Source organism: Ictalurus punctatus, chromosome 23 (assembly GCF_001660625.3).
Source record: "Ictalurus punctatus breed USDA103 chromosome 23, Coco_2.0, whole genome shotgun sequence".
Lineage (NCBI taxonomy): Eukaryota > Metazoa > Chordata > Actinopteri > Siluriformes > Ictaluridae > Ictalurus > Ictalurus punctatus.
The window spans coordinates 5,537,489-5,562,500 of NC_030438.2; the positions used below are offsets into that span (position 1 = coordinate 5,537,489).

The following is a 25,012-nucleotide window of genomic DNA, read 5'->3' on the forward strand; positions in this document are numbered from 1 at the left end:
TGAACTCAGCTACTGACAAAATATGCTAATGAAGTAATTCTTCATTAGCAAGCTAAAACTAATTTGATGTGTAATCCCAATTAAGTCTCATTTCAATTCTACTTTAAAATGTAGAAACATTTAATAGGGTGAATACTGTACATTATGGTAAAACAATAATTTGGGAAAAATTGTTTTCTTGGTAGTAACCAGCAGTCCACATTTCTTGTTCTGTAGGTGATACATACATACAATCTGTTTGTACAGTCAGAATATATCTTTCAGATAAACACGGATTTAAAAAAAAAAAAAGAAAAAAAAAGATGAACACATTTAAGATATTTGGTCGAGCTACTGATCTGATTTTCTTTTGGGGGGGGGCACGTGACATTGGTTTAAGTAAAATGATTCAGACAACACGTTGCTCAGTGGAGCAATTTTACAAATAACAGTAAACAAATTTGTGGCGCCATCTTGAGGGAGGAGCTGGTACTGCACCCAAATTGACAGCGCGAATGCGCCTGTTATTTTTCTGTGTAATTTTATTATTATTTTAATTTTTATTTGCAGCTGATTATTTTAATTTTTATTGCAGATTTCGATCATTTGACAGAGAATATTTTTTTTGCATCAATGCAAAGTGGACTTTGATGTGAGAAAGCAGTACACACACGGCTGTGTGTGTGTGTGTGTGTGTGTGTGTGTGTGTCTTTGACATCGGGACAGTATTCTTGGCTAGCTCGCTAGCAGGCAGGGCTAGCTGCTGCATATTCCAGTGAAGCAGGCGACTTAAAGCGAGAACTTGTTCTTGAAATAACAAGAAAATAATCCCGTTTCCATGGACAACACGTCCATCATTACCCAGGTAGCAAATCCAAAGGAGGAGGAAATCATTTCTTCGAGTCAAGAAAAAGGTGAGAGATGTTCACACACACACACACACACACACACACACACACACTGGCTGATGTTGATGTTGATGATGGGGTTTGGTTTATTAGAGGAATCTCAATGCAACACTGTTGCATCACATTTCTAATGAGTGCAGAGATCCAGCAGCACGCGCTATTGACATTCACACTAAAATCCATTTAAATGAATAGAGCTTAATTAACGCACGCGACTTTTTTTCTTCTCTTTTTTTTCAGTTATATAATGAACAATAGAAGCAGTTCCTTAAACAGCATCGTTAATCACAGAAACACAACTGGCCCTATAAATAAACACATGCGTAATAATGTTTTTATTTGTTATTTTTAATTCATCTAGAAGGTTAGTAGATCAACAGTGAAGTGTAAATATTAGCTCTTCATTACTGCGTCAAGCTCGTGTCTGTGCTACAGGGCAATTAAATTCAAGCAGGATTATTCCAATATTGATTAGAGTTTACATTTATGTTATAATAAGGTGGGAATTCAAATTTTGACATTTGAAATGAGTCGAAAGAGATTTTGTGTTATGTCCATGTTTCGGATGAAACATTTATTGTTGTTGTTGTTGTTGTGATTACACTAATATTATACAATAAATACCAACATAACTATTACTACTACTAGTAGTAGTAGTTATTTATTATTATTATTATTATTACACAAATATTATACAATAATAAATACCAACATCAGTACTACTACTACTGTTTCTTGTTATTATTATTATTATTATTATTATTATTATTATTATTATTATTATAGCAACAATGGATGGCATGGTGGAGGCACAGTGGCTTAGTGGTTAGTACATTTGCCTTACACCTCTGGGGGTTTGAGTCCTGCCTCTGCCCTGTGTGTGCGGAGTTTGTATCTTCTCCTCGTGCTTTGGGGGTTTCCTCCGGATATTCTGGTTTCCTCCCCCAGTCCAAAGACCTGCGTTGTAGGCTGATTGACATTTCCAAATGGTCTGTAGTGTGTGAATGTGTGTACACATATGTCCCACGATGGGTTGGCACCCCATCCAGGGTGTCCCCCGCCATGTGTCCCTGTGATAGGCTTCCCGTGACCCTATGTGGCATGGTGGCTCAGCGGGTAGCTCCAGGTTCTGGGTTTGATCCTAAGCTAGGAAAAGTGGTTTAATATTGTAAGCAAAATGCACTACAGGTTCACAATATCTTAAAACATAAATAAATACATTTATACATTTTTTCCCCCAAAAAAATTTGATTGAAAAAAAAGTGTCTGACCTGGGGACTGAAACGTAACAAGCTTGGCAGCAATAACAGAGTTCCAAAGTTGGCATAAATGCCAGCTTTCGGCCACTTCTGGTATTTAAAGCCATTGAAGAGCTTTATTTTAACCATTATAGCGTGGTCGTCTAACCGTATGACGTATAAGGCACGTTGATCATTGCAATCCAGAGCTATCAGACTAGTGCAGATCATTGTGCTGACGGAATGCAAATTGACTTATTGGGCATTTTCAATCATTATAAACAAATGAATTCTATCATGACTTTGAATGAAGCCTGTTATAAGCTTAGTCAGGACACTGTTGGGTTTCTGTGTGTAGAGTATCCTGACTCTGTTTAGCTGCTGGTGAGCAGGACGATGGGAAAGGGGAGGGGTTTGAGCCCCCTGCTGGGCAAACAATTCACACCTCTTCACAATAACATTGGTGCAGATATAAAACAGAGAGCAGAGCTAAACAAATACAACTGCCAGTAAAATTATAACATTTAAACCGAGAAGGCTAGGTAAAAAACACTCACTCGGCTCAAATGGCTCTGTTTATGCAAGCCTGTTTTCTTCTCATGCCCGGACCATGCTGATTGATGATTTAAGGAGTCGTTTTCTTCGCTATCGTTAGAGGATCCTCATCGTATGATCGGACAAGCAAATCACACAGTCTGTTATAGAATTCAGTCTAGATTTTATCGGGATCTTGTACAGTGTAGATACTGTTATCTAAAACGACTTACAAGCTAAGCAAATCGAATAACGTATGCAGCTGATCAATTGATGGTGAAGTCTTGATCATTGACCCGACATTGACTGTCTGGCAGTTTTTGGATTTCAACTCACAACCTTCGAGCCACACAGTAGTTTAACTGCAGAGACACCAATTTGTGGTGAAATTCAGAAAAGAGCTACATGAAAGTATAGAGGTAGTACACAACCAGATTCACATATCACGTATCTCAGAGTATAGCTCAACTGAACATTTTTTCTCTCCTTTTTGTCTTTCATTTTGCCTTTACATTATACATTTGTACCCATGTTTTGTGAGGAGCAAAGCAAAAACATGAGAATGTTATAACAGAAAGAGATTCCTTTGCTTTAAGGCGTTCAAACAGATGGCAGTGCACATGGCATGATTGCATAGCCGAGGACAGGGGAGCCTGGGAACATGAACTGACCTCTGAGTCTCAATGTGTGTCCAGTGGATGAACAAAAAGACGGATTAGAGGATTCCCCAACCATGAACAGAGGGCCATGTGACAAAGCAGAGCTCATTCCTCTGTGTGCAATTGTGTGTGTGTGTGTGTGTGTGTGTGTGTGTGAGAGAGAGAGCGAGAGAGAGAGAGAGAGAGAGAGAGAAAGAAAGAAACACCTTTGTTGTTGCCTGTCACTTCTTGTTTTCGTACTCTAAAACCAATTGGACATACCATTATGTTTGAACTCACTTGTGCCGATGAAGCAATTTTGTTTTGTGGGAGCTTCATCTCTTATTTATTTATTTATTCACAACACACTAACTCGCAATACAAACCTAGTCTACTTTTGACTTTGGTCCTTGACTTTTGATGGCTGAGTATTCCTGAACTGCGAATCTTGAATCAATACTCATGCAGCATCATGTTGCACTCGCTGTGTACTGGACACACACACACACACACACACACACACACACACACACACACACACACACACAAACACGATCAGACCAAGCTGAATACAGCTGCCCTAATTAATCGGAGTACAGGGGCCTCCATGGTTATATATAGTATCAGTTGTAATAACTGCCTGCCAAAATTTTTAATGAGATTGTTGATAAAATGAACAGGCTTTGATGATCCTGTTTGGCATTTCATTGCTGTTCCAGAGTGAGATATATTGTGTTTGCAATTTGAAGGTACAGTCAGTGATTTGTAAAAGTTTAATTAACCTGTTATATCAAATAATTTTAAACTTGTGATTCCCAATAATGGTTCATAGTAATGACCTGCTATAGATCTGGCTAGTTTCTATCTTTCAGGCTTCTGTTTACATGTTTCTGGCTCTGAAAACAGAGATTCTCAGCTTTAACAGTTTATTTATCTATTTAAATTCATGTAGTGCACTTTACAATGCATTTGTCTAGACTGCACTGCACTCAGAGTACTAAAACGGTACTGAATCTTTCCTTTCCTTGTTGCTGGGGTGGAACCCTCAAGCATACACCTTTCATAGCTTTAGTATGTACCTCAACCACGAATGGTGCATGCAGTGTGTCTTTAAATCTTTACAGGCCAATTATGAACCTTAATTTTTAAAATTAAGATATATATTAATGGTACAAGAAGAGTACCATCCAAGCAACAAGGTAGAATTTAGTACTTAGATGACAACTATGATCCAAATACACAGTCTTTCAATGAATAGTAATCACTATATTCAGAAGTCGGCCATGTAGAGTAGCCAGTCGTTCACGCAGAAATTTGAAAAATAAATAAATAAATAAGAAATGTGCAATGATACTTCAAAGTACACGAGGAACCGGTTTTCAAAGATGTGGAAAATAACCCATCTGGTTCATTTAATATGTCACCTGTCTGTACTTGCCCATTTCCCATCTTGAGCATGAAATCATAAGGAAAAATGGCCGACACATGAAGAAGATTTACCAACCACTACTGTAATGTTACGGAAATCAGAATCCTGTGACGACTTCAGTAGGAGAGCAGAAGTGGTGTAATGCCAATACGGTAAACATATCAGTGTGTGAACTTGTCTAAGTTCTTATGATCAAATTCATCTAAGTGCAAACTCCAATGTTTGGGTGTGTGAGAAACAGAAGGCAGAACTATGTCACGACGTTTTATCCGGACTCCCTTCCCTCCAAATACAGCCTGAGTAGGCAACATTGGTTACATCTCGGACACACCGCTTGATCTTACTCTGTGAAATCTGATGCACTGGATCTTATACCATGACGATCCTAATCCTCTCGAACCCTGGCTTTTCAGTCCCTAAACATTTCAGAACTGCACAAGGCTATTTTCAGAAGCATATCGGTTTCATCGTGAACACCGGCATGACTACAAGATACGAGGCGTATATTTAAACACCTCCCAGTGTGAGTGTTTATAGATTTTCTCTGCATGCATTATGGATGGGGGTTTAATGAGGTTAACATCGGGAAGTCATCGCTCAGGGTTTTCGAACAAGCGCTCCAGGGATACCACAGGTGATAAATATGGATCTGTGTGGAGGACAAGATGAGATCAGGGAAATGGACACACTGTTAATATCCTGTTTATTTCTGAGTCTTCGTGTGCAGTGTTGTGAAATGGGTTGGTTCTGCTTTATGTGCTATCTAATTGTTCCCTAGTGTGACCGGCACAAACAGACGAGCTGTATAATGCTCACTTGTTATTATTCGTTTATTCTATTATATTAAATGACAGAATGACATCTAATATGATGCATTAAGGATACATTGTCACTTGCTTTCTGACCTGCCCTCCAAGGAAGGTTTAACTATAACCCTCAGACATGGACTATAATAGATGTTTTTTGTTTTTCGCACCATTCTGTGTAAACGCTACAGACTATTTGCTGATTTGATAAGCACATGAATGGATACAGGGTTACAGGTACAGGTGTTCCTATTAAAGTGGCCGGTGAGTGTATATTGCAGTGTTGGAATAATAAAGCACCTTTCCCACCACGTTTGTTTTTCTCGCTTGCCCCAACAGAACCCACTTCCTAAAAAACGGCATTTTTCAGAACTTTTTTCAACAAAAAAAAAACCCAGCACGAGCGTTTTAAAAACCGGACGCAATCAGCCCATCTCGCATCCGCTTCCTGTAGGACTACGTGTAAAATGTGAGCTGGCTATTGAGAAAAATGCCACGCGTGAGAGCAGCCTTAAGCTTCATACCCTTACGGGGCGAAATATAATCAGATGTAGTGCAGCGTGGCTGTCTGTCTATCACATTACAGCCAAACTGGACAACTTTTTTCAAATATCTTTTAATCACTCAGGAAACACTGGACGAGCTGTTTACTCTAACCAGATTACTACATGGCTGAGCTGGGATGTTTATATCCTGACTCAGTGCACTCTGACCGCCTGTTAGTCCCAGCCTGGTACATCCTGCTGAATCAGATTTCACAAAGGAAATCTCTTTACTGGTGTTTTCTGTAATTCCAGCTGCCTGAAAGCATTCGTGTTACAGAACAGATTAATTTCTTAAATATAACGACCCCTTTTTTCCCCAAAAAAATCTTGCTTATCTGATTTTTTTAAATGCATAATTTATCTTTTTTGTAAATATCACAATACGCATCAGCTGCTTGTTTCCCTTTTGGTCCATGTTAATCTATTTTATTTGTCTATTCTCCACTTTTTTGTTGTCATTCTCTCATTTCACCCTCCCCTGCCCCCACCAATTCTCGCTGGATGTTGACCAAATTGAAGCGATTGATGACTGATTTGTTTCTGAACGTCTCCGTAGTCACGGCGAATTCATTTGTCTTTATTGGGAAAGGCAGCCGTCATGTCGGTGTGCTTCGAAGCTGCGAGGGCATGCTGGGAATTGAGCTGTTGTAGACACAGTAGTCTGATCGATGTCTTACAGTGTAGTCTCCCACTCGAACGACTGTACATTCGCTTTTGTGCTGAGCAATTAGCATGCTTATTGAAATAAATGAGTGGTGTGTATCGCTCTTTCCAATACAATGTATTATCGTGAATGATTCATACTATATGATTCAGCTGTAATAATGTGATTCAGAATGGTAAAAAGAGATTGCTTGTAATTCTACATGGCATGCAAGACAACGCACATCACACCTGTGAGAAGGAGAGGAAGAACGACTGATCGATAGATATGACACCTTTTTTTATGGCTTTTATTCCTTTCCATTTGGAAAATGGTTTATTCTAATCTGTCTTTATTATTCTAATATAAAATATAGGTAAACAATGAAATAAATAATACTTTGTATACAGCAATTAACCACTCATTGTTCTATATGTGTGTGGGGGAAAAAGTGAGCAATGGGAAACCAAACTGAAACTGGGACTGACAACCACAGAGACCACACCTCCTTCACTCTGACAGACAGCAGCAGAGGCCACGCCTCCTTTAATCTGACAGACAGGCACAGCGAATCATTACTGAGGCTCCAATGCTGCATACAGGTCACATGGGAAAAAATGTAATTCCTACCTTTCACGTTCATTTTAACCTAGGAAATATGAGTATGAATTTTAAAGTATATTTTAGCTTACAGTTAATTACAGTTTATAAGTTTCTCCATTCATTTCAGCTCTATTACAAATTAGGAATAAGGATATTGTGGACTCTGACAGTGACTATGCCTCCTTTATGGCAAGTGACAGACACAGAGGCCACGCTTTCCTCAGTATGACTGACAGGCACAAAAGCCATGCCTCCCTCAATGTAACTGACAGGCACAAAGGCCATGCCTCCTCCAGTATGACTGACAGACTAAATAGCCATTCGTCCCTCCTTCAGAACTGGCAGGTACAGAGGCAATGCCTTGTTCAGTATGACTGACAGACACATTAACCACGCCCCCTTCAGTGGAACTGACTAGCACCGAGGACGTCCATGAGACCCTGAATCAGTGCATCCTGAACACAAATGTGAGCTCAATAAAAACTAACAAGCTGAACAATGTGCGAATGTGTCCAATAGCCACTGGAGTGTCTAAAGTTTAAGGCAATTATTTCTGAGGACCCGTCCAACGTATCCAGTGGGCCGAGGATGAGCGAATGCCACTTGTTACCTCTTAGACAGCGAGTGTAAAGAAGTCAATTAGAGAGAACACAGTGGGTGTGGAGTCTTTCCGAAGCTGACTGATTAGCGCTAGTGGAAAACGCGGTACCTCGGTTTTAAGTTTGATCTGCCAGGGGCAAATGGAGTGCATGATCTCCTCCTGTGTCTGCTCAGACCGAAAGTAATGATTAAGTATTCGCTTAAAAAAGGACCCCTTTGAGAAAGCTTGTTTGGTGCTTGAAAGTGTGTGTAGGTGGGTGTAGGCATGTATGGCCATACAGCTCAAATGTTTCAACTTAAATGTCCATTTGCTGTGATGAGGCACAAATAATGCAGTCTTAAGTACGCTTTAAATCCACTGCATTTGTAGTCTACTATACAGTATGTATGCTTATCAAGGACAAGAAAATACATTGTCCATTTACTGAGAAAAATACCTGTCACCCTGTAGATGTTTAGCATGTACAAGACGTATTCAGTTAAATACAAACTCCATTAAACCTTACACACACCTTACACATTCGTTACACCCTGGAGACACCTGTAAGACAACACCCAGACCTTTTCATACCTGACAACCTTTTTGCAGTTTGTGTAGAAATTCCAGATTTTAGCATTGGAGTATATTGCAATGAGTTATCCCCCCAATAAGCCGATCAATCATGTGACTTTAGAAGGATTGACAGTTGCACAGGTTTTAAACTTCCTGATATTAACTGACAATACCGCCCATCATCTCATCCAAAATTACATATGGACCTCAGGCAGTTCCCATCATTTACAGGTGCTTTGCTGTACAGAAATTCAAATGTAACACTGTTTTTCCACCGGTTTGTTAGCAAACCTGTATATCATATCACATATCGTATATCACAGAAACGTATTTTTGTTGTTTCATCCCCTCAGGGCAATAGATAGTGGATTTAAAAAGTCTACACACACCTGTTAAAATTACAGGACCAATATACAAAATCATGTCTTTTCCCACCTTTAATGTGTTACAGCAACAAAATTCAGGTGAAAAACTAATATTTTAGGAAACAAAGGCTTACAATAACCTGGTTGCACAAGTGCACACACTCTTTTATAATGGGGCGTGGGACTGTGTGCAGAATGAACCGATCACATTCAAACCATTCACATTCAAACAATCCCGTTCAAAAGTAATTATCATACGTCTGCCATCAAATAAGTGATTCTGATGAACCCCAAATGAAGATCATTTTCTTGACAGCTTCTTGGTTTAATTCAACTACTGAATCCATGGTCCTCACTCAGCTTAAAAAGCATGTATGGGATCTAATTGTCGAAAGGTGATCGGTGTAAATCAGGAAAGCGGTATAAAAAGAATTTCCATAACATCAGATGTACTGTACCATGGAACACTGTGTAGGCCATCAACAAGTGGAGAAAATGGGGCACCAGTGTGACATTACCAAGAACAGGATGTCCGTCCAAAATAGATAAAAGGACAAAAAGAAAGGCTGCCAAAAGACCTATGGCAAAATGAAAGAAGATGGAGGAATATCTGGCAAGTACTGGTTACCCCCTGTATGTGACAGCACTCTCTCATGTTCTTCACCTGTCTGTGCTATGGGGTATGGTGGCTAGACAGAAACCCTTTCTCATAAATACAACATCCATGGCCGCCTAAATCATCCCACACCATGTGGCAAAATATGAATTTTTTGTGCATAATGTGCATAATTCTCAAAGATATGTTTGGTGCAAATACATGACAGCTGATAACCCAAAGAACACCATATCTATGGTGAAGCATGATGGTGGCAGCATCATGCTGTAGAGCTGCTTCTCTTTGGCTGGGATTGGCGTGCTAGTCAACATGGAGGGAAACATGGATAGCTTTGAATACCAGTCTATTTTGGCATAAACAGGCCTCTGTTAGACAGCTGACGATGAAGACAAATTTCACATTCTAGCAGGATGATGACCCAAAGCACAAATCCAAGTCAACAAAGGAATGTCTTCAGAAGAAGATCAATGTATTGGAATGGCTCACTCAGAGCTCAGATCTAAATACTATTGAAAACCTGTGGAAAGATTTGACTAGGGCTGTGCACAATAGATCCCCTGACAATTTGATAAATCTGGAGCATTTTTGCAGGAAGAGCTCTTGCCCAAACGACTGTGTGCTGTATTACAAGCTAAAGGTGGTTTAACAAAATATGAGTTAAGCGGCGTGCATTCTTGAGCAAGCACGATATTGGAATTTTTGTTTTCTTCCTAAAATGGTTCTATTTTTTTTTTTACCTGAATGTTGTTGGTTGCTATATCACATTAGAGATGGGAAAAGATCTGACATGATTTGTTTTGTTTGTTTGGGTTATTTTTTTGCACAAAAACCTGCAATTTTAACAAGCATATGTAGACTTTTTCATATCCACTGTAATTTATAATATGAAAGTGAAATCTGGTCAAAATAATTGTGCTTATACTGTACTAAGAGCGATCTACAAATAAAGTTTTTTTTCTCAAACCTAATCTTAATCACGTTACACTTGAACTGCTCGTGAAGTGTTATTTGGAAATGATGTCCTGTTTAAACTCGTACATTTTAGAAGTGAGGGTTTTACCTACATCAACCAGGAGGTTAGCGCGGCAGGCCGAGGTGCCTGATCTTCCTCCAGCTCTGTAGGACAGCTGTCTGTTTTCAAGATGATTGGACAAGTTTCGGCTCAGAGGCTGCACAACATTACTGTGCCGCTGGGATTCCAGCCCCAATTCCCTGCTCCCTATGTTTAATTTCCCACTCTACGGTTCTTAACTTGTATTTAATGGCAGCGTTCAGCAAGAACAAACGTTCTCTCCGCCAGCTGAGGATTAATTGAGCGGCCGGTGAACGAAAGATTGTCAAAACAGACCAATAACCCTGCTGGAGGCTGACAGAGACATGGTGTAGCGAAGTTCTCTCTGTGGAGCGCCGAACTGAAGAGAGAACTGAGACTGGATTGTACATAATTCGATATTTTGTCTGTGAAGAATTTTAAATAATTCAGGATGCTTTGTAGTAGTAAGTTTTGACTTCACTCTTCCATCATGCACCGTAGTGCTTTCTTCAGTGTGTCCCTCTGTGGAAACTCTTAAAATCTCATTGGGAAGCCTAGAACAAAGGGGTTTCCTTTTAGAAAAGGTAGCATACAGAATTCAGGCTGTAGAACCTTTAACTAACCAGGGAACCCTTGAGGAACCAATTTTTCTCATTCTGACAGACTTGTTATTTAGCCATGAATACTTTTCTGGATTATTTCTTGTTCATGTACCTGATTCTAGGTTATGTATGTGAAGGATGTTTAGTAGTTCAGGGGGGTTTTTGCTGTTATAGGAAAATAATCAACATCCAGTGATGTGATGGCACATTGACGCAAAGCAAAGCTATTATTTTCCTATAACAGCATATCCTGAACTGTTTTTTCCCCCTCTTATACCACAGCAATTTGCCAGTGATTGTAATTTTAATTTATTACTGAACAACACCATGTTTTTTTTTTTTAACAGTTTATAGTTACCTTTAATGTAATTCCTAATTATCTCTGAATGTTGATGTGTTTTTGTCAAGTGTGTGTAAGAATTAATTTATATTGTTACTCTAGCACATTTTTAAAAAATGCCTTGCTCCATGGGGAACTAGGCATAGTCTTTAGAGTTTAGGGTGAACTCCATTTAATGGTGAGTGTGTCTCCAGGGAGAGTCTCTAAATGGGACAGAAAGTGTGTGTGTGTGTGTGTGTGTGTGTGTGTGTGATTGGAGAGTGCTTCCTTTCTTTTGTGGTTCAGAGACGCTTCACTGAACTCACTGCTTCACCTGTTTTGTATCCAATATACATGTTCGTAAAAGAATCAGTCAAAATGTATGATACGTACGATGTTATTGAAAGTGTAAGCATGAATTTACCCTAATAAACCCGATATGGTGTGTCCCTTCCACTCTGATGCTCTTCTGACTGAGAAAAAGATCTTCACACTCTGCTTCTGGCCTTTATTGCTCATGGAGTGCACTTGATCTCATAATACATTCCAGTTACTAATCCAAATCCAGAACTGGATAAGTACCTGTCTGTGTCCCATCAAATTACAGAATACATGAAAGTTCTCTGCACGTTGCAAGGTGGTCATTTTAGGTCAGTTTACTCCTTTCTGTAAGTTATGTGCTGTTTATACAACCACAATATGGGAAGTTTTGCTCTTTTAACTGGTAGTAACTCTGACAGTCATGTCGATGTGCACAGTACAGTTATTTTATTCTCATAGCACGTTATTACATCTCATACTAAATAACATTCTGCTCATCTTCTCAGATCTGACCTTCATTGCTCCCAGAGTGTCCCAAATTAGTTTTCATGGCACGGCATAGTACAGTTGCTAACATGAATCCAGAGCTATCAGTATTCAGGTTGAGTACCTGTGCCTGTGTCACGTCACATAACAGTAGCCATGAAGCAGGAGTAGTTGTCTTCAGGTTGTTGAGTGGTGGCAAGTAGCCAGTAGCAGTGGTAGCTTAATGGGTAGGACGATGGATTTCTGATCGGAAGGTCATTCGTTCAAATCCCAGCACTGCCAAGCTGCTGCTGCTGGGCCCTTGAGCAAGACCCGTAACCCTCAACTGCTCAATTGTATAAATGAGAAATAAATGAGTAAATCGCTCTGGATAAGGGCGTCTGCCAAATGCCATAAAATGTAAATGTAGTTGACTAATCTAGTGCCCTTTATTCATTCATACATTTTCAGTAACTGCTTTATGCTGGTCACAGTTGCAGTGGATCCAGAGCCTGTCCCAGCATGTGTACTTGCGTACAGTAACAGTGTGGATCAACTTGGCAATGAAAATAGCGACAAAAAGCGGGATTTTTTTAATCCCGTCATGTATTGCCAGACCATCTGGTGGAAAAGCGCTATTTTAATAACACTCTCTGTTCACATAGTAACACCATGTGTGCTATTTGACATAAGTACTCTGTAATTTATCAGCCTGCAACTATACAACTCTAGACAAGGTGTTCGCCGAGGCGTTTATAGTGTATCCCTATTTTCCTTCTTTTTTTTTAGATGGTGTAACATATTTTTTACCATGAAGGTATGGAGAGAGTTCTTGTTTTGTGGTTACCCTACTTGCAGGATAAACTGTCCTTTGTAGATATTGTTGTCAGATTAATCTAATTGATATTTAGACTGGTATAATTTATCAAAGATTTGGCACAAAGATTTTTTTTTTTTAATTGTTGACTCATTGTGTACTTAACCAACATATTATAATGTAAATGCACGTACTGTAGGGTATTTTTCTGTGTAACAATGAATACACTACTGAAGACGTATGGGGAAGTGACAGCGCTGCTTTAGTTTCTTTTTATCATATTATAGCGCATTTGGTCCATTTATCACAGATATAAGCAAATACTTTATGTCATTTCAGTATTGTTAACACAACAGAATGATGACAGTGACAGCATGGAATTTTGTTTTTTAATTTATTCTTTTTACACTTCTGTAACATTAAATAACATCAAGCAAATGCTTGAACCATGTCCCAAACGGCATGTTAAATGATAAATAGTATGTTAAATAGGATATCATTACGCCATTTGTTAACGTTATTATTATATAGACATACTATTTAGTGTGCATTGTCCAGTTTAGGACTTAGTTAGCTATGACGGCATTTTCTCTGAATGTGTATTTCTTGTGCATGTATCTTGTAATAAAATTTTGTTTTACCAACCTCCTATACTGTAACTTTTAAGATTAATGGTAAGGCAACATATCTCTGTAGGATACTGATAATACCGTATATATTGTAGTCAGGGTATTATCCCAGAAATATATCAGCATTTTCTTGTTGTTTGGAGCCTGTATGTGACAAAACCTATTTTTTAAAAACCACATCAACGCTGAGCTCCTGCCAGACATCTGAATCAATATTTTCCCTCCGACTAGAGCTGCTGATTCCAACCATTTAGATTATTACATTTAAATATGAGTACATTTTTAATCCATTTGTCCTTTGTAACCAATACTGCGAATGGGCCATAATATACAACCTATATTCAAAGACTTTGCATTATCCAAACTTTAAATATAGTAGATGATGTTTAAAAAAAAAAACTCAACAAACTGTTTGACGTAGAGAAGGTACAATGTGGTTATATTTTAAACAGTTATTTGTGGACAATTACATAAAAGAGATGCTTTAATAACAGTGAATATATCAGAAAATAGAGGGGGAAAACACAAATTAGGTCACGGAAGGCAAAGGAAACAGTATTATAAGTGAAATGTTTGTAGAATGCAGTAAGTAGTAGTAAAATAATGTACTACAAAAGGTTTGTCATTGCAGTCCTGGACCATTTAATTAGCTTTTCGGCTCAACAAATCATTTATAGGCGGACTCTTTTTATTATGGATGTCGTAATAATATTGATTATTGTTTTAATAGTTCATGCTATTTATGCTTAAAAGTTGTTAGAGTATACTGCTGTTAAAGGTTAAGTTTTGACTTGATTGATGGGAGTCTCTATAGTTTCAGCCGTGTTGTAACTTGTTCTATCAGGTTCTTTCACGTTACTGTTCTCGTTTTTACTGTTCTAAATATTTCCTCAAGTTCACATTGACTTTTTCTGTGGGATTTATCAAAGCAGGTTTTGTTTTTAAATTGAATCAAGATCAAATTGACAAGAGTTAGTTTGCAAACAGAAACCTGAAATGTTAAAAAAATATATATAATAATAATAATAATAATAATAAAAAGTAACTATAAATGTAGCTCATATAATAATAAAACAGCTGAAAGTGGTGCTCTGGCAAATAAGATTTTTTTAACTCTACTTTGGGTAATTTATAGATTTAGACTGAACTGTTACTGATAAATGAAATTGTTGGCAGTGAGGGGGGTGTTTTCATTTCTTAGTCCAGCAGTGCATTCCTACTTTGTTGCAATAGTTTCTAGATTTTACCTCAGGATTATTATTAGTATTCCTGGATTCCACATACTGTTTGCTAATTTAAAAGTGAAACCAGAGGCAGATTAATTGTGTGTGACATCTATTTGCTGCTACGTGTATGTGCTGGATCTTCTGCTAGTCCCTTTCTATTATCCGTGCATCCTCTCTCTCTCTCTCTCTCTCTCTCTCTCTCTCTCTCTCTCTCTCTTCGTTCGCTCTGCAAACCTCCTCCCCTCCAAACAACGTGGGCCGCGGTTGCTGCTGTGTTACGTAACAAACCTCGCTAGTCAGTTCTCTCACATTGTTGTTGGCCGAGCTCTCTGCACTTTATCCCGCCCTGCCCGTCTTTCATCCTGCCACACTCTGGAGCTGTGGTTGTGTGGCCTCGGGACACAAAGATGTCCATACACTAACAAAGGATGAAAAGAAAGATACAGGCTCCATCTATCCAGTGAGCTCACAGTGTGGTTATGGCCCCGCACATGTTTTCAGCCTCGGTGCATCTGATGAGGAGATGCATGTGTTTGGATGCATGTGCTCAGCCTCCAGTCCTCTTTAGGTTGGACGTGTACATATATGAAGCAAACTGAAACATCATGTAACATCATGTTCCTGATACAAAGTGTTTGCTTGTTTATAAATAAATAATTATATGTATTTAATTTATTTAAGAACATAGTAAACTAATAATAATGATAGTAATAAAAATAATAAGAACAGTATATAATAATAATTACAGTACTACTACTACTACTTCTACTAATAATAATGGTAATAAAATCTTGCACTTGTTTTTTTTTGTTCAAGCATGCCATGACCTTTCATTTCAGTGTCTCGTTATTTACAAAGGAATTTGTTTTTAATATCTCTAGTACCTAATAAACTGGCAACCCAGTGCAGTGCCCGAAACCCTTTCTTTTCGCCTTTCCTTTTCTCTTGACGCTGTTATTAAAGTGAAGGCTCATGCAGTGGCGAAGCTGGAATGTTGAATTATAGGTTTGCTTCTCGCCTTGTCTCCCCTCAGATGTTGTTGCGAGCGTGTGAAACGCCCCGGTTGCCTTGTTTGTGAAGCTCTGTTGAGACAAGAAAATGTCTCTGTGCTCTCGATTAATGTCACGTCGCGTACTATAACAGCCAATAGTGTTAACTCCAGAGCACTTCTGCTGATAAATGTGCTTCAGACAAGTGCTTACTCGACATCCAAATGAAGGGAAATATATATCCGATCATGAAAATGATAAACAAGAGACATGAAATGAAAGACAGCTGGCTCAACTCGGCGATGTCTTCCGCCTTACATCATTCAGTAACGGGTCAGCTGCTCGGTGTTGGTTTGATATATAGTGGAAAATGTTCAAATGAAACGATGCAGTTATTCAAAACCAATTATATCAGTCTTGAGGGCATGAAATGTTCTGTGTTCTTTCAAGTAGATGTGCAATCAGATGAATTGAGGTAAAAATTTCATTAGCGTAGCTTTCGGACGTGCTTGTTAGGAAGGTTAAGGAGTTTTTTACCCTCATACTTCCTGGTGTTTGTAATAGGCTGGCTGATCTAAACATGGAGGACTGATTTGTGAGCATATACGGTACAGCCTCAGCTCTGATGCAGTAGATGACCTCCTTAGCATAAAGCTCTACGGGTGTTTACACAGGACCAGCAGTGTTTCCATCTGAATTATTTAAACTGCAGCAGAGCCTTCACTTTTCCCCCACACCTTTAGCACCACCTAGCATTTCTGTTTCTCCTGTCTCTCTACCTGTCTCTCTGTCTCCTTTTGGGTGCACGCATCACTTTGTGAACCTCCTGTCTCAGAAGCTTCGTTTCTGGTGGCTATTTTTCCTCCACTGTTGGTCGGAAGCTTATTATCTCTTCCTGTCAGGAATGTGGAGCATTTCCTGCGTTTCCTCTCTTTCCGGCCCTCAGAGAGGCCCTGTCCATGCGTGTGACAGCCCATCATCACATCACCTCAGCATTTCACAGTGTGGGAAACGTTCTCTTTCATGGACATGACAGGTTTAAATGTTGGTTCCATCAGACTACTGGGACTGAAGAAAAAAAAAAGAACGCTCAGGAGTAACGTGATGTTTTTCTTGGTCGCTAAAGTGTAGCTGTCAGCCAAGCGTAGCTTGTTAACACATTTTCAGCATTTCTTTCTAAGCGCTGCTCAGTGTTTTCTCTCACCATAGTGGCCTATAGTAGCGCTACTTCTCCACTGTGGTATGAATCAATGGAAATAAATTGCCCAGCTTCCTTCACTTCACAGATTCGTTTACAGCTTTCAAGAAATGCCGTTACACATTGGCACATCAACATGTCAAGCTGATTTTAAAGAACTAGCACTGAATAAGAACCCCATCCTTAGTGCATTTGCACACACTGCAATTACAACAGCTGATGCTTGACATGTACATATGTTCTGTGTCTGTACAAGAGGGAAGAAATCTTGTAGGGCTAGTCTTATTCATAAAAAATTTTTATTCATCTGTCTTTGCCAAAAACAACTCTTCCAGGGACTCAAATTACATACTAAATAGTTTGTCAAAACTATTTTCACACCTTTCACACCAGTATGAGTACTGAGTGAAAAGGAAATCACTGTCCATACCAACAGGGACAAAAAGTCATCCAATGTTGCAGAAAGATAAAACCAGTACCCTAAATCACATCTTTCTGTACTAAATAGTATTAATCCAGTATCACTGTATTTAGTGCCATAGTTTTGTGGTTTGGGATGTAGCCAAACAAACTATTCTAGATAGCTTTACCATTTCCACATGATTGGGAAGTTGTCCCTGCTCAGCCATTAATTGCAGGGAAAAAATCCATGACAGCTTTTTTCCAATTTCTAAGGGTCTTGCTGGTGCCCCATCCCTGCTTAGTTCCCTTTGAATCATCCCTATGTTTGACCTCAAAAAGTGGCTTCTGCTTCCTCTGCTCACGTCACTTCAAGATTTACATTTACATTACATTTATTCATTTAGCAGACGCTTTTATCCAAAGTGAGTTACAGATGAGGAAGTACAAGCAAAGAGACCTTGGAGCCAGATCATCTGCAGTAGATATGGCCGGCTGCACAGTGGGTCCGCCTCTCGCCCATCATTAACAGGAATGGGCGGGGTTTCAAATTGTACTGCAGCCAGCCACGAGAGGGCCTCAGAGACATTTTGGCTCCCATACTTACAGTGCCCTCCACTAATATTGGCACCCTTGGTAAATATGAGCAAAGAAGGCTGTGAAAAATTGTCTTTATTGTTTAACCTTTTGATATTTTGTTTAAAAAATTCGCAAAAATACTCTGCTCTCATTGATATCGAACAATTGCAAACACAACACAGGTTTATCAAAAAAAAAAATCTTTGTTAAATATAGGTGTGAAACAATTATTGGCACCCTTTTAGTCAATACTTTTTGCTACCTCCCTTTACCAAGATTACAGCTCTGAGTCTTCTCCTATAATGCCTGATGAGGTTGGCGAATACATGGCGAGGGATCTGAGACCGTTCCTCCATACAGAATCTCTCCAGATCTTTCAAATTTCGAGGTCCACGCTTGTGGACTCTCCTCTTCAGTTCACCACACAGGTTTTCTATGGGTTTCAAGTCAGGAGACTGGGATGGTCCTGGCAGGACCTTTTTTTTGTGGTCAGTGAAGCATTTTTGTGTTGTTTTTGATGTATGTTTTGGATTATTGTCCTGCTGGAAGATCCAACCATGTCCCATTTCAAGCTTTCTGGCAGAGGCAGTCAGATTTTCATTTAATATCTGTTGATATTTGATGGAGTCCATGATGCCATGTATCCTAATAAAATGTCCAGGTCCTCTGGCAGAAAAACAGCCCCAAAACATTAAAGAGCCTCCACCATATTTAACCGTGGGCATAAGGTACTTTTCCATATGGCTACCTCTCTGGGTGTGCCAAAACCACCTCTGGTGTTTACTCCCAAAAAGCTCTATTTTGGTTTCATCTGACCATAGAACCCGATCCCATTTGAAGTTCCAGTAGTGTGTGGCAAAAAGAAGGACTTGAGTTTGTTTTTGGATGAGAGTAGAGGATTTTTTCTTCAAACCCTTCCAAACAACTTGTGGTGATGTAGGTGACTTGGGATTGTAATTTATTTTTAGACTTTCTGACCCCAAGACGCAACAAACTTCTGCAATTCTCCAGCTGTGATCCTTGGAGATTTTGGTTGATTCATAACATTTCCAGTTCATCCATAATTATTGCCCTGATGGTGGAAATGGGAATTTTCAATGCTTGTGCTATTTTCTTATAGCCACTTCCCATTTTGTGAAGCTCAACAACCTTTTGCCACACATCGCAGCTATATTCCTTGGTCTTACCCACTGTTATGAATATCTATGGGAATTTGGCCTATATATTACATCATTTTTATACCCCTGTGAAACAGGAAGTCTTGGTTGAACAAGTTCCTGTTCCTGTTGTAAAAAAATTTAAAATATCAATGGGAATATACTTGAATTCACAGGTTTATCATCATTTTGATAAACCTGTGGTTTGTTTGCAATTGTTTGATATCCATGAAAGCAGAGTATTTTTGTGAATTTTTTAAACAAAAGATCTAAAGGTTAAATGATAAAGACAATTTTTCACAGCCTTCTTTGCTCATATTAGTGGAGGGCACTGGATATACAATTGTTGTCTGTGACACAGCACAAAAAACACAATGCTACAAAGTTACAACAATTACAACCACAGATGGTTGATGATACCTGCTATCCAACCGTTACCTTGGTGAGTCAGGGCTCTACACTCATAGGGTTCTTTCAGGGTTCTTCCAACAGGTATTTTGTATAGTTCAGAGTTCTTATAAGGCTCCTAGTTAGGAACCATTTCTGGTAGGGAAACACTCTGATATAGGGTTATACATAAAACCTTTAAGAGTTCCCCCAGCGGGACGAACTAATAGATTTGACCTTTAGATTTGAGAGGATCTGAACATTGATACTGAGGGTGTAACGCAATTCCATTTCCCCAACAGAGCTCCAAATATCCGTATCTGTATCTGTAATCTCGATTTAAACCCAAAGTGGGTGTCATATAAATACCCCTGAAAACACTAGAAATAAAAATTTGAGGTTGAAATAGCAAAACTGTCATCATGGTGTGTGAATTCCTCAACCTCAGCTATTTATTTTATCATTTATTTTTGTTTCTGCCCACCCTTGATATTTTTCTCCAAATTAGTTCAATATTTCAAACTAGGTTCAATAGTTTGGTTCTATTTCCCAAAATAGTCTAATTTAAACAACCTTGATCCTGACCAGACAGTTACTAAGGATGTTGTAAATGCATCGTACACTGCCGTGTATTCATGCTCATGTTAATGAATGGGGTGTTTGTCTCTCCAGCTTAATATCTGACTGTTCACATGCGCTCATGAGTTCTCAGTCTCAATCACTGTGGAACACATCATCTGTTATTGCTATAGTTAACACTCTCGCTATCTAGTTGTGCACTTATTTGCTAGGTTATTACCTAGAAAGGTGAGTAATGACATGGTCCTTATGGTTATTCATAATGGCCTATTAATTGTTTACATATATATTCTTCTTATTCTTATTATTGAAGTTAGATTTCTTTGATTTACAAGATTTATATCATATGTAGTCTGACTGACTACTTTGTGGCCCGTGTGCGTCACTACTTAGCATTAGCACTTCCTGAAACCAGGTTTAACGGCTCTCCTTTCATTTTGCTGCAACTTTCTTGCACATGATTGTCAGTTAAAGACTCTTGCTGTCATGTAGCACTTTGTGCTTAAATTGGATTTGGCCTCACTTTAGATAAACGTAGCTACCAAACAACATGCAAAATGTCAGTGTGTGTTTCACTTGATAAACAACTCCATGTTGCCAGTGTTGCTGTTACTACTGCGTTAACTTTGTTTGTTCAGTGGCATGCGGCTTTAATGGAAAACTTTGCAGTGTAACATTTAGCAACGAGGCATAATCTTCCGGATCAGACAGGGAGCGGAGAATGGCATCGCCATGCAGGCTGACTCCAGACACATTCCTGTGGGCAGCCAGAGAATATGTTTTTAGGCGTGTGTGTATGTGTGTGTGTCTGGCAGCCTCAAACTCTCTGCAATGTTGTTTGTGACAGGGAGAAAGCACAGTTTGTATGCTGTGGTTAGGGGGCAGGATTCAGACGAGGCTTTTCCACACTGCCTGCTCTGCTCCCCGCCTCCTTCCTCCATGTTCCCTCCCACTTCCATATGCTCACATAGTATCAAATATCAGTATTGGAGAACAGGACTGTACAGATTTCCTTGTTTTGGAAGACGAGATAGTGGTTAGGCAAGTAAAATGCTGCATGAACCATGGGTAAGGTCCAAGATGTAAGATAAATAAGCCACAGCCAGAGTGCCCAAAAAATAATGGTCTAAACATTGTCCAAAAATCTGGAGCTAATAATGTTTTCATTTCTAAATCAGCTTCAGATGCTACATAGTCAAATTCCGCAAATATCATATATAACTTCACAACAACAAAAAACACTGGTAGTAAACTTCAAATAATAAAAGTCTATAAATGTCTTCAAATTAGATCTGTACATTACTATGAAGGTATTACACTGTTCATAGGTTAATTGGTCTCTTCATTCTCATAACATGGATAATAATACAAGCACAAGGGACCCTGTTTTGATCCTGAGCCTAGCCGCATTGTTTTGTGTGGGTTTCCTCTGGGTTCTCCCGTTTCGTCCCACCTTCCAAAAACATGCCAAATGGTGAATTAGCAACTCTAGATGTGTACGAGTATGAGAATGTGTGTGTGCGGTGCCCTGCGTCCCATCAACAGTGAATTCCCACGGTGTGTTCCCGGTTCCCAGTGTTCAGGCGGTATTTTGATTATTAAGCTTGCCTAAGTATTAATACTGCTGCTTTTACAACCGCAAAATGCACAACCTGGGTAACAGCCGCTACATGCAGTGACACAAGCAACCATGTGATATCTGGACCAATGACACACAGGGGGAGGTCTCAGAACAGTGAAGCAGTGGTTAGGTGGTTAGGAGTTTGGAAATTCCTGCACACCACAGCATATAAACTGCAAAACTGCGTTGCTCTTGCTCAAAAGTCATCTTTTTGTACGTTTATAACTAGTTTAAAGTCAGAGCCTGACACAAGTCCAGAGTTGATAGAGGTGTTCGAAGCAGCTTGGTGTTTTCCCCCCAACCTCCAAGGCCTGTTTTACATGTGATCCTCTGGGAAGCTGCTGCAAGTTGTCCAATATTAGGGTTTGATTGCAGTACATCGGCTTTTGAAAAGCATCTCTTGTTGGAAGGGTCAGTTGACTTAATGAGATTTCATTATGCTCCAGTTTTTAGCTTTGTTCAAGGGTCAGGATAAAATTGTGTTTGCATAAAGGATCTGCTTACGTTAATGCATTATTATATACAGTACTGCGGAGATGCATAAACAATGCTAGAGCTTATTATTGAAACCCTTAAATGTTGAATTACTATTATTGTTGTTGCTGTTGTGCTTTTCCCAAATAAACAAGCTTTCCAAATATGACAAAAACACACATTTAAAAAAATTATTTTTTAAGTGTGTAAAAAAAAAAAAAGAAAAGAAAAAATGGAATAAACAACAACAACTAGATTAAAAAAACTATTACTGATTAACATGGAAAAAGTCAGTAAATTAATATCTATACTACTCATAGCAATGCTTCTGATCAATGTTGGCCAACAAAATGGGATCTAATAAGAAAATCAGTGAAGATACAGTAGCATACATGTACAAACACGTTGTAAACGTTTGTATAACGTTTGGATAAAGTTAACAGTGAATGCTACAGGTAATGAGTTGATTACTTGTGCCTCATTGAAAGCTGACACTATTATCGACTGGCTGTCGAGTGTTTGGTCATCAGCACAATCCGTAACACAATCTGCGTGAGCTGAACTCAGCCCTCTACATGTAGCTGAATGTAGTGAAAGCCTGTGTTGTAGTCATCTGGATGCTTAGCTGAGAAAAAGAGGAATTTGGAAAATGTCACATGGTGGATTTAAAAGTTAAAGGCCATGGCTGACATCTGTGAAAGTGCCCTCAAGCCATATGTGAATGGTATGGTGTACATACACCATGAGGAATTGGGACTTAAAATATTACAAAATGATTTAAAGATGACAAATTTCGCAACATTTCCCTGACTGTAATGATGATGTTGGATCTGGCAGCCGGTTGTAAGAGCACATCATGTGGCATGGCTGTAAATCTGTGCAGAAACGTGGATGTTTTAATGAGCAAGTCAGTGTTTCTAAATGATGGTACAGTGAAAATATGTCATCATACCTGTTCAATATTTATAACAGACATGATTTTATTACTATTTTATTTGTCTGCCAGTCTGTTTATCTGTCTGTCTGTTTATCTGTCTGTCTGCCAGCTGGTATGTCTGCTGGTCTGTTGGTCTGTCTGTTGGCTAGTATATGTCAGTTTGATTGTTTGTCTGTCTGCCTGTTGGTCTGTCTGGTCATTGTCTGTGATTTCTGATGATAGTACATTAATGCAAAAAAGTTTTATTTCTTGTATCATACAGTGTAGACAAAGTGAAATTAGTTTATCTGTTTGTCTTTCAGTCTGTCTGTTGGTTTGTCTGTCAGTCTGTATGACGGTCTATTTGTTTGTCTGTCAGTCTCTGTCTGTTGGTATGTCTGTTTTTCAGTCTGTCTGGTTGTCTGTTGATCTGTCTGTCAATCAGCTGGCTTGTTTGTCTGTCTGTCTTTCAATCTTTCAGTTTGTCTGATTGTCTGTCTTTCAATCTGTCAGTCTGTCTAATTGTCTGTCTGTCTGTCATTCAATCGGTCAGTCTGTCTGTTGGTCTAATTGTCTGACTGTCTGTCCATCTTTCAATCTATCTGTTTGTCTTTCAATCTGTCAGTTTCTCTGTTGGTCGGATTGTCCGACTGTCTGTCTGTCTTTTGGTCTGTGAGTTTGTCGGTTTGTCTGTCTGTCTGTCTGTAATGTTGGGAAAACATGCCACATTAGCCCTTAAAGCCCTTAAATGTATTCATGAATATTTTACCGACGTTCTCATGCAGTGGCCTCAGCAGAACCAGGCAGCTTTTTAACATTAAACTATCTAAAAGCAGCCTTATTGTGAAAATTTAATGAAACATTGATTAATGCTGATGCACGAATAACAACATCACTTTGTTATTGATTATGTCACAATATGTCAGGACATTCAGAGCGAGCTCCATATTGCTGTTTACTCTTTTTCTCTGAGAGTCTGAAGTGAAACGCCATAACGCAGCAATGGAAATATTTGTTTTTTTGTTTTTGTACTCGTAAAACAGCGTGTTGCCTCGAAGAGCCGACATTTCATGCTGGTCACGCCCTCCACTGTAATATGTGGCAGAGAAATTAGAAATGCACCCATTTCATCCTGGGGATCATTGCATAATATTTTTCCTATAATTGATATTAACGTTATTTATGCTGTCAGATGGAAGAATGTGGAGATTTTTGGCGACTGGGAGATGACTCATGCTGAGTGGGGAAACATGGATTAGGTGCTGCTGACATCAGCCTGCTCCGAGTTTTAAAACATGTCTCTTTTTAAGAAGGGAATTGACAGCTCAATGATTAAATTTAGACTTCAGGTCATTTTGAAGTGCATATTATCTTACACGTTAAGCCCTGACGTCCACTTCCATGCAGCCACATGCTGATGATCAGTTAGATAACATCACCACATTGAGAATGCACAATGTTGTTATTGTAGACACTTAAATATATTATTATTCAAAAGGAGGCTGGTTAAGTGGCATTTTTGGGCAATGGATGTTTCATTAAAGTGTAAAAATGCATGACTATGGAGCATAGAAGCTGACAAAACATGATAGCTGAATATGAACATTATTTTTTTAATATTTGAATGACATACATTACATTAAATAAAGTTATTTTTGCTGTGGTGTATTTAATACATTTACATTTTACCTATGTTCTTTTTTTTGAAGTTGCTAGGGGTAAGATTTGCCTTTAAAAACATAGAATTCAAAATTCTGGGTGATATTTTGGTGATCTTAAAATTCAAATCTCAAAAATTCAAAACTCAAACATTCAAATCCCAAACATACAAAACTAAAAAAAAA

At 38.9% G+C, this 25,012-nt stretch overlaps 1 protein-coding gene across 2 annotated transcripts in view; it reads left to right on the top strand.

Annotated features, from left to right (window-relative positions):
- Window positions 1–567: 567 nt before the first annotated feature.
- The window catches only part of ctdspla (CTD (carboxy-terminal domain, RNA polymerase II, polypeptide A) small phosphatase-like a), a 44,413-nt gene continuing 19,968 nt past the window's right edge, over window positions 568–25,012 (top strand). Inside the window, exon 1 of one of the 2 annotated variants that reach the window (XM_017453799.3) lies at window positions 568–893. In XM_017453799.3, the coding sequence (XP_017309288.1) occupies window positions 818–893 (76 nt within the window). In that variant the 5' untranslated portion in view covers window positions 568–817. The remainder of the gene's footprint in view (window positions 894–25,012) is intronic. The other variant, XM_017453798.3, reaches the window with a different exon arrangement.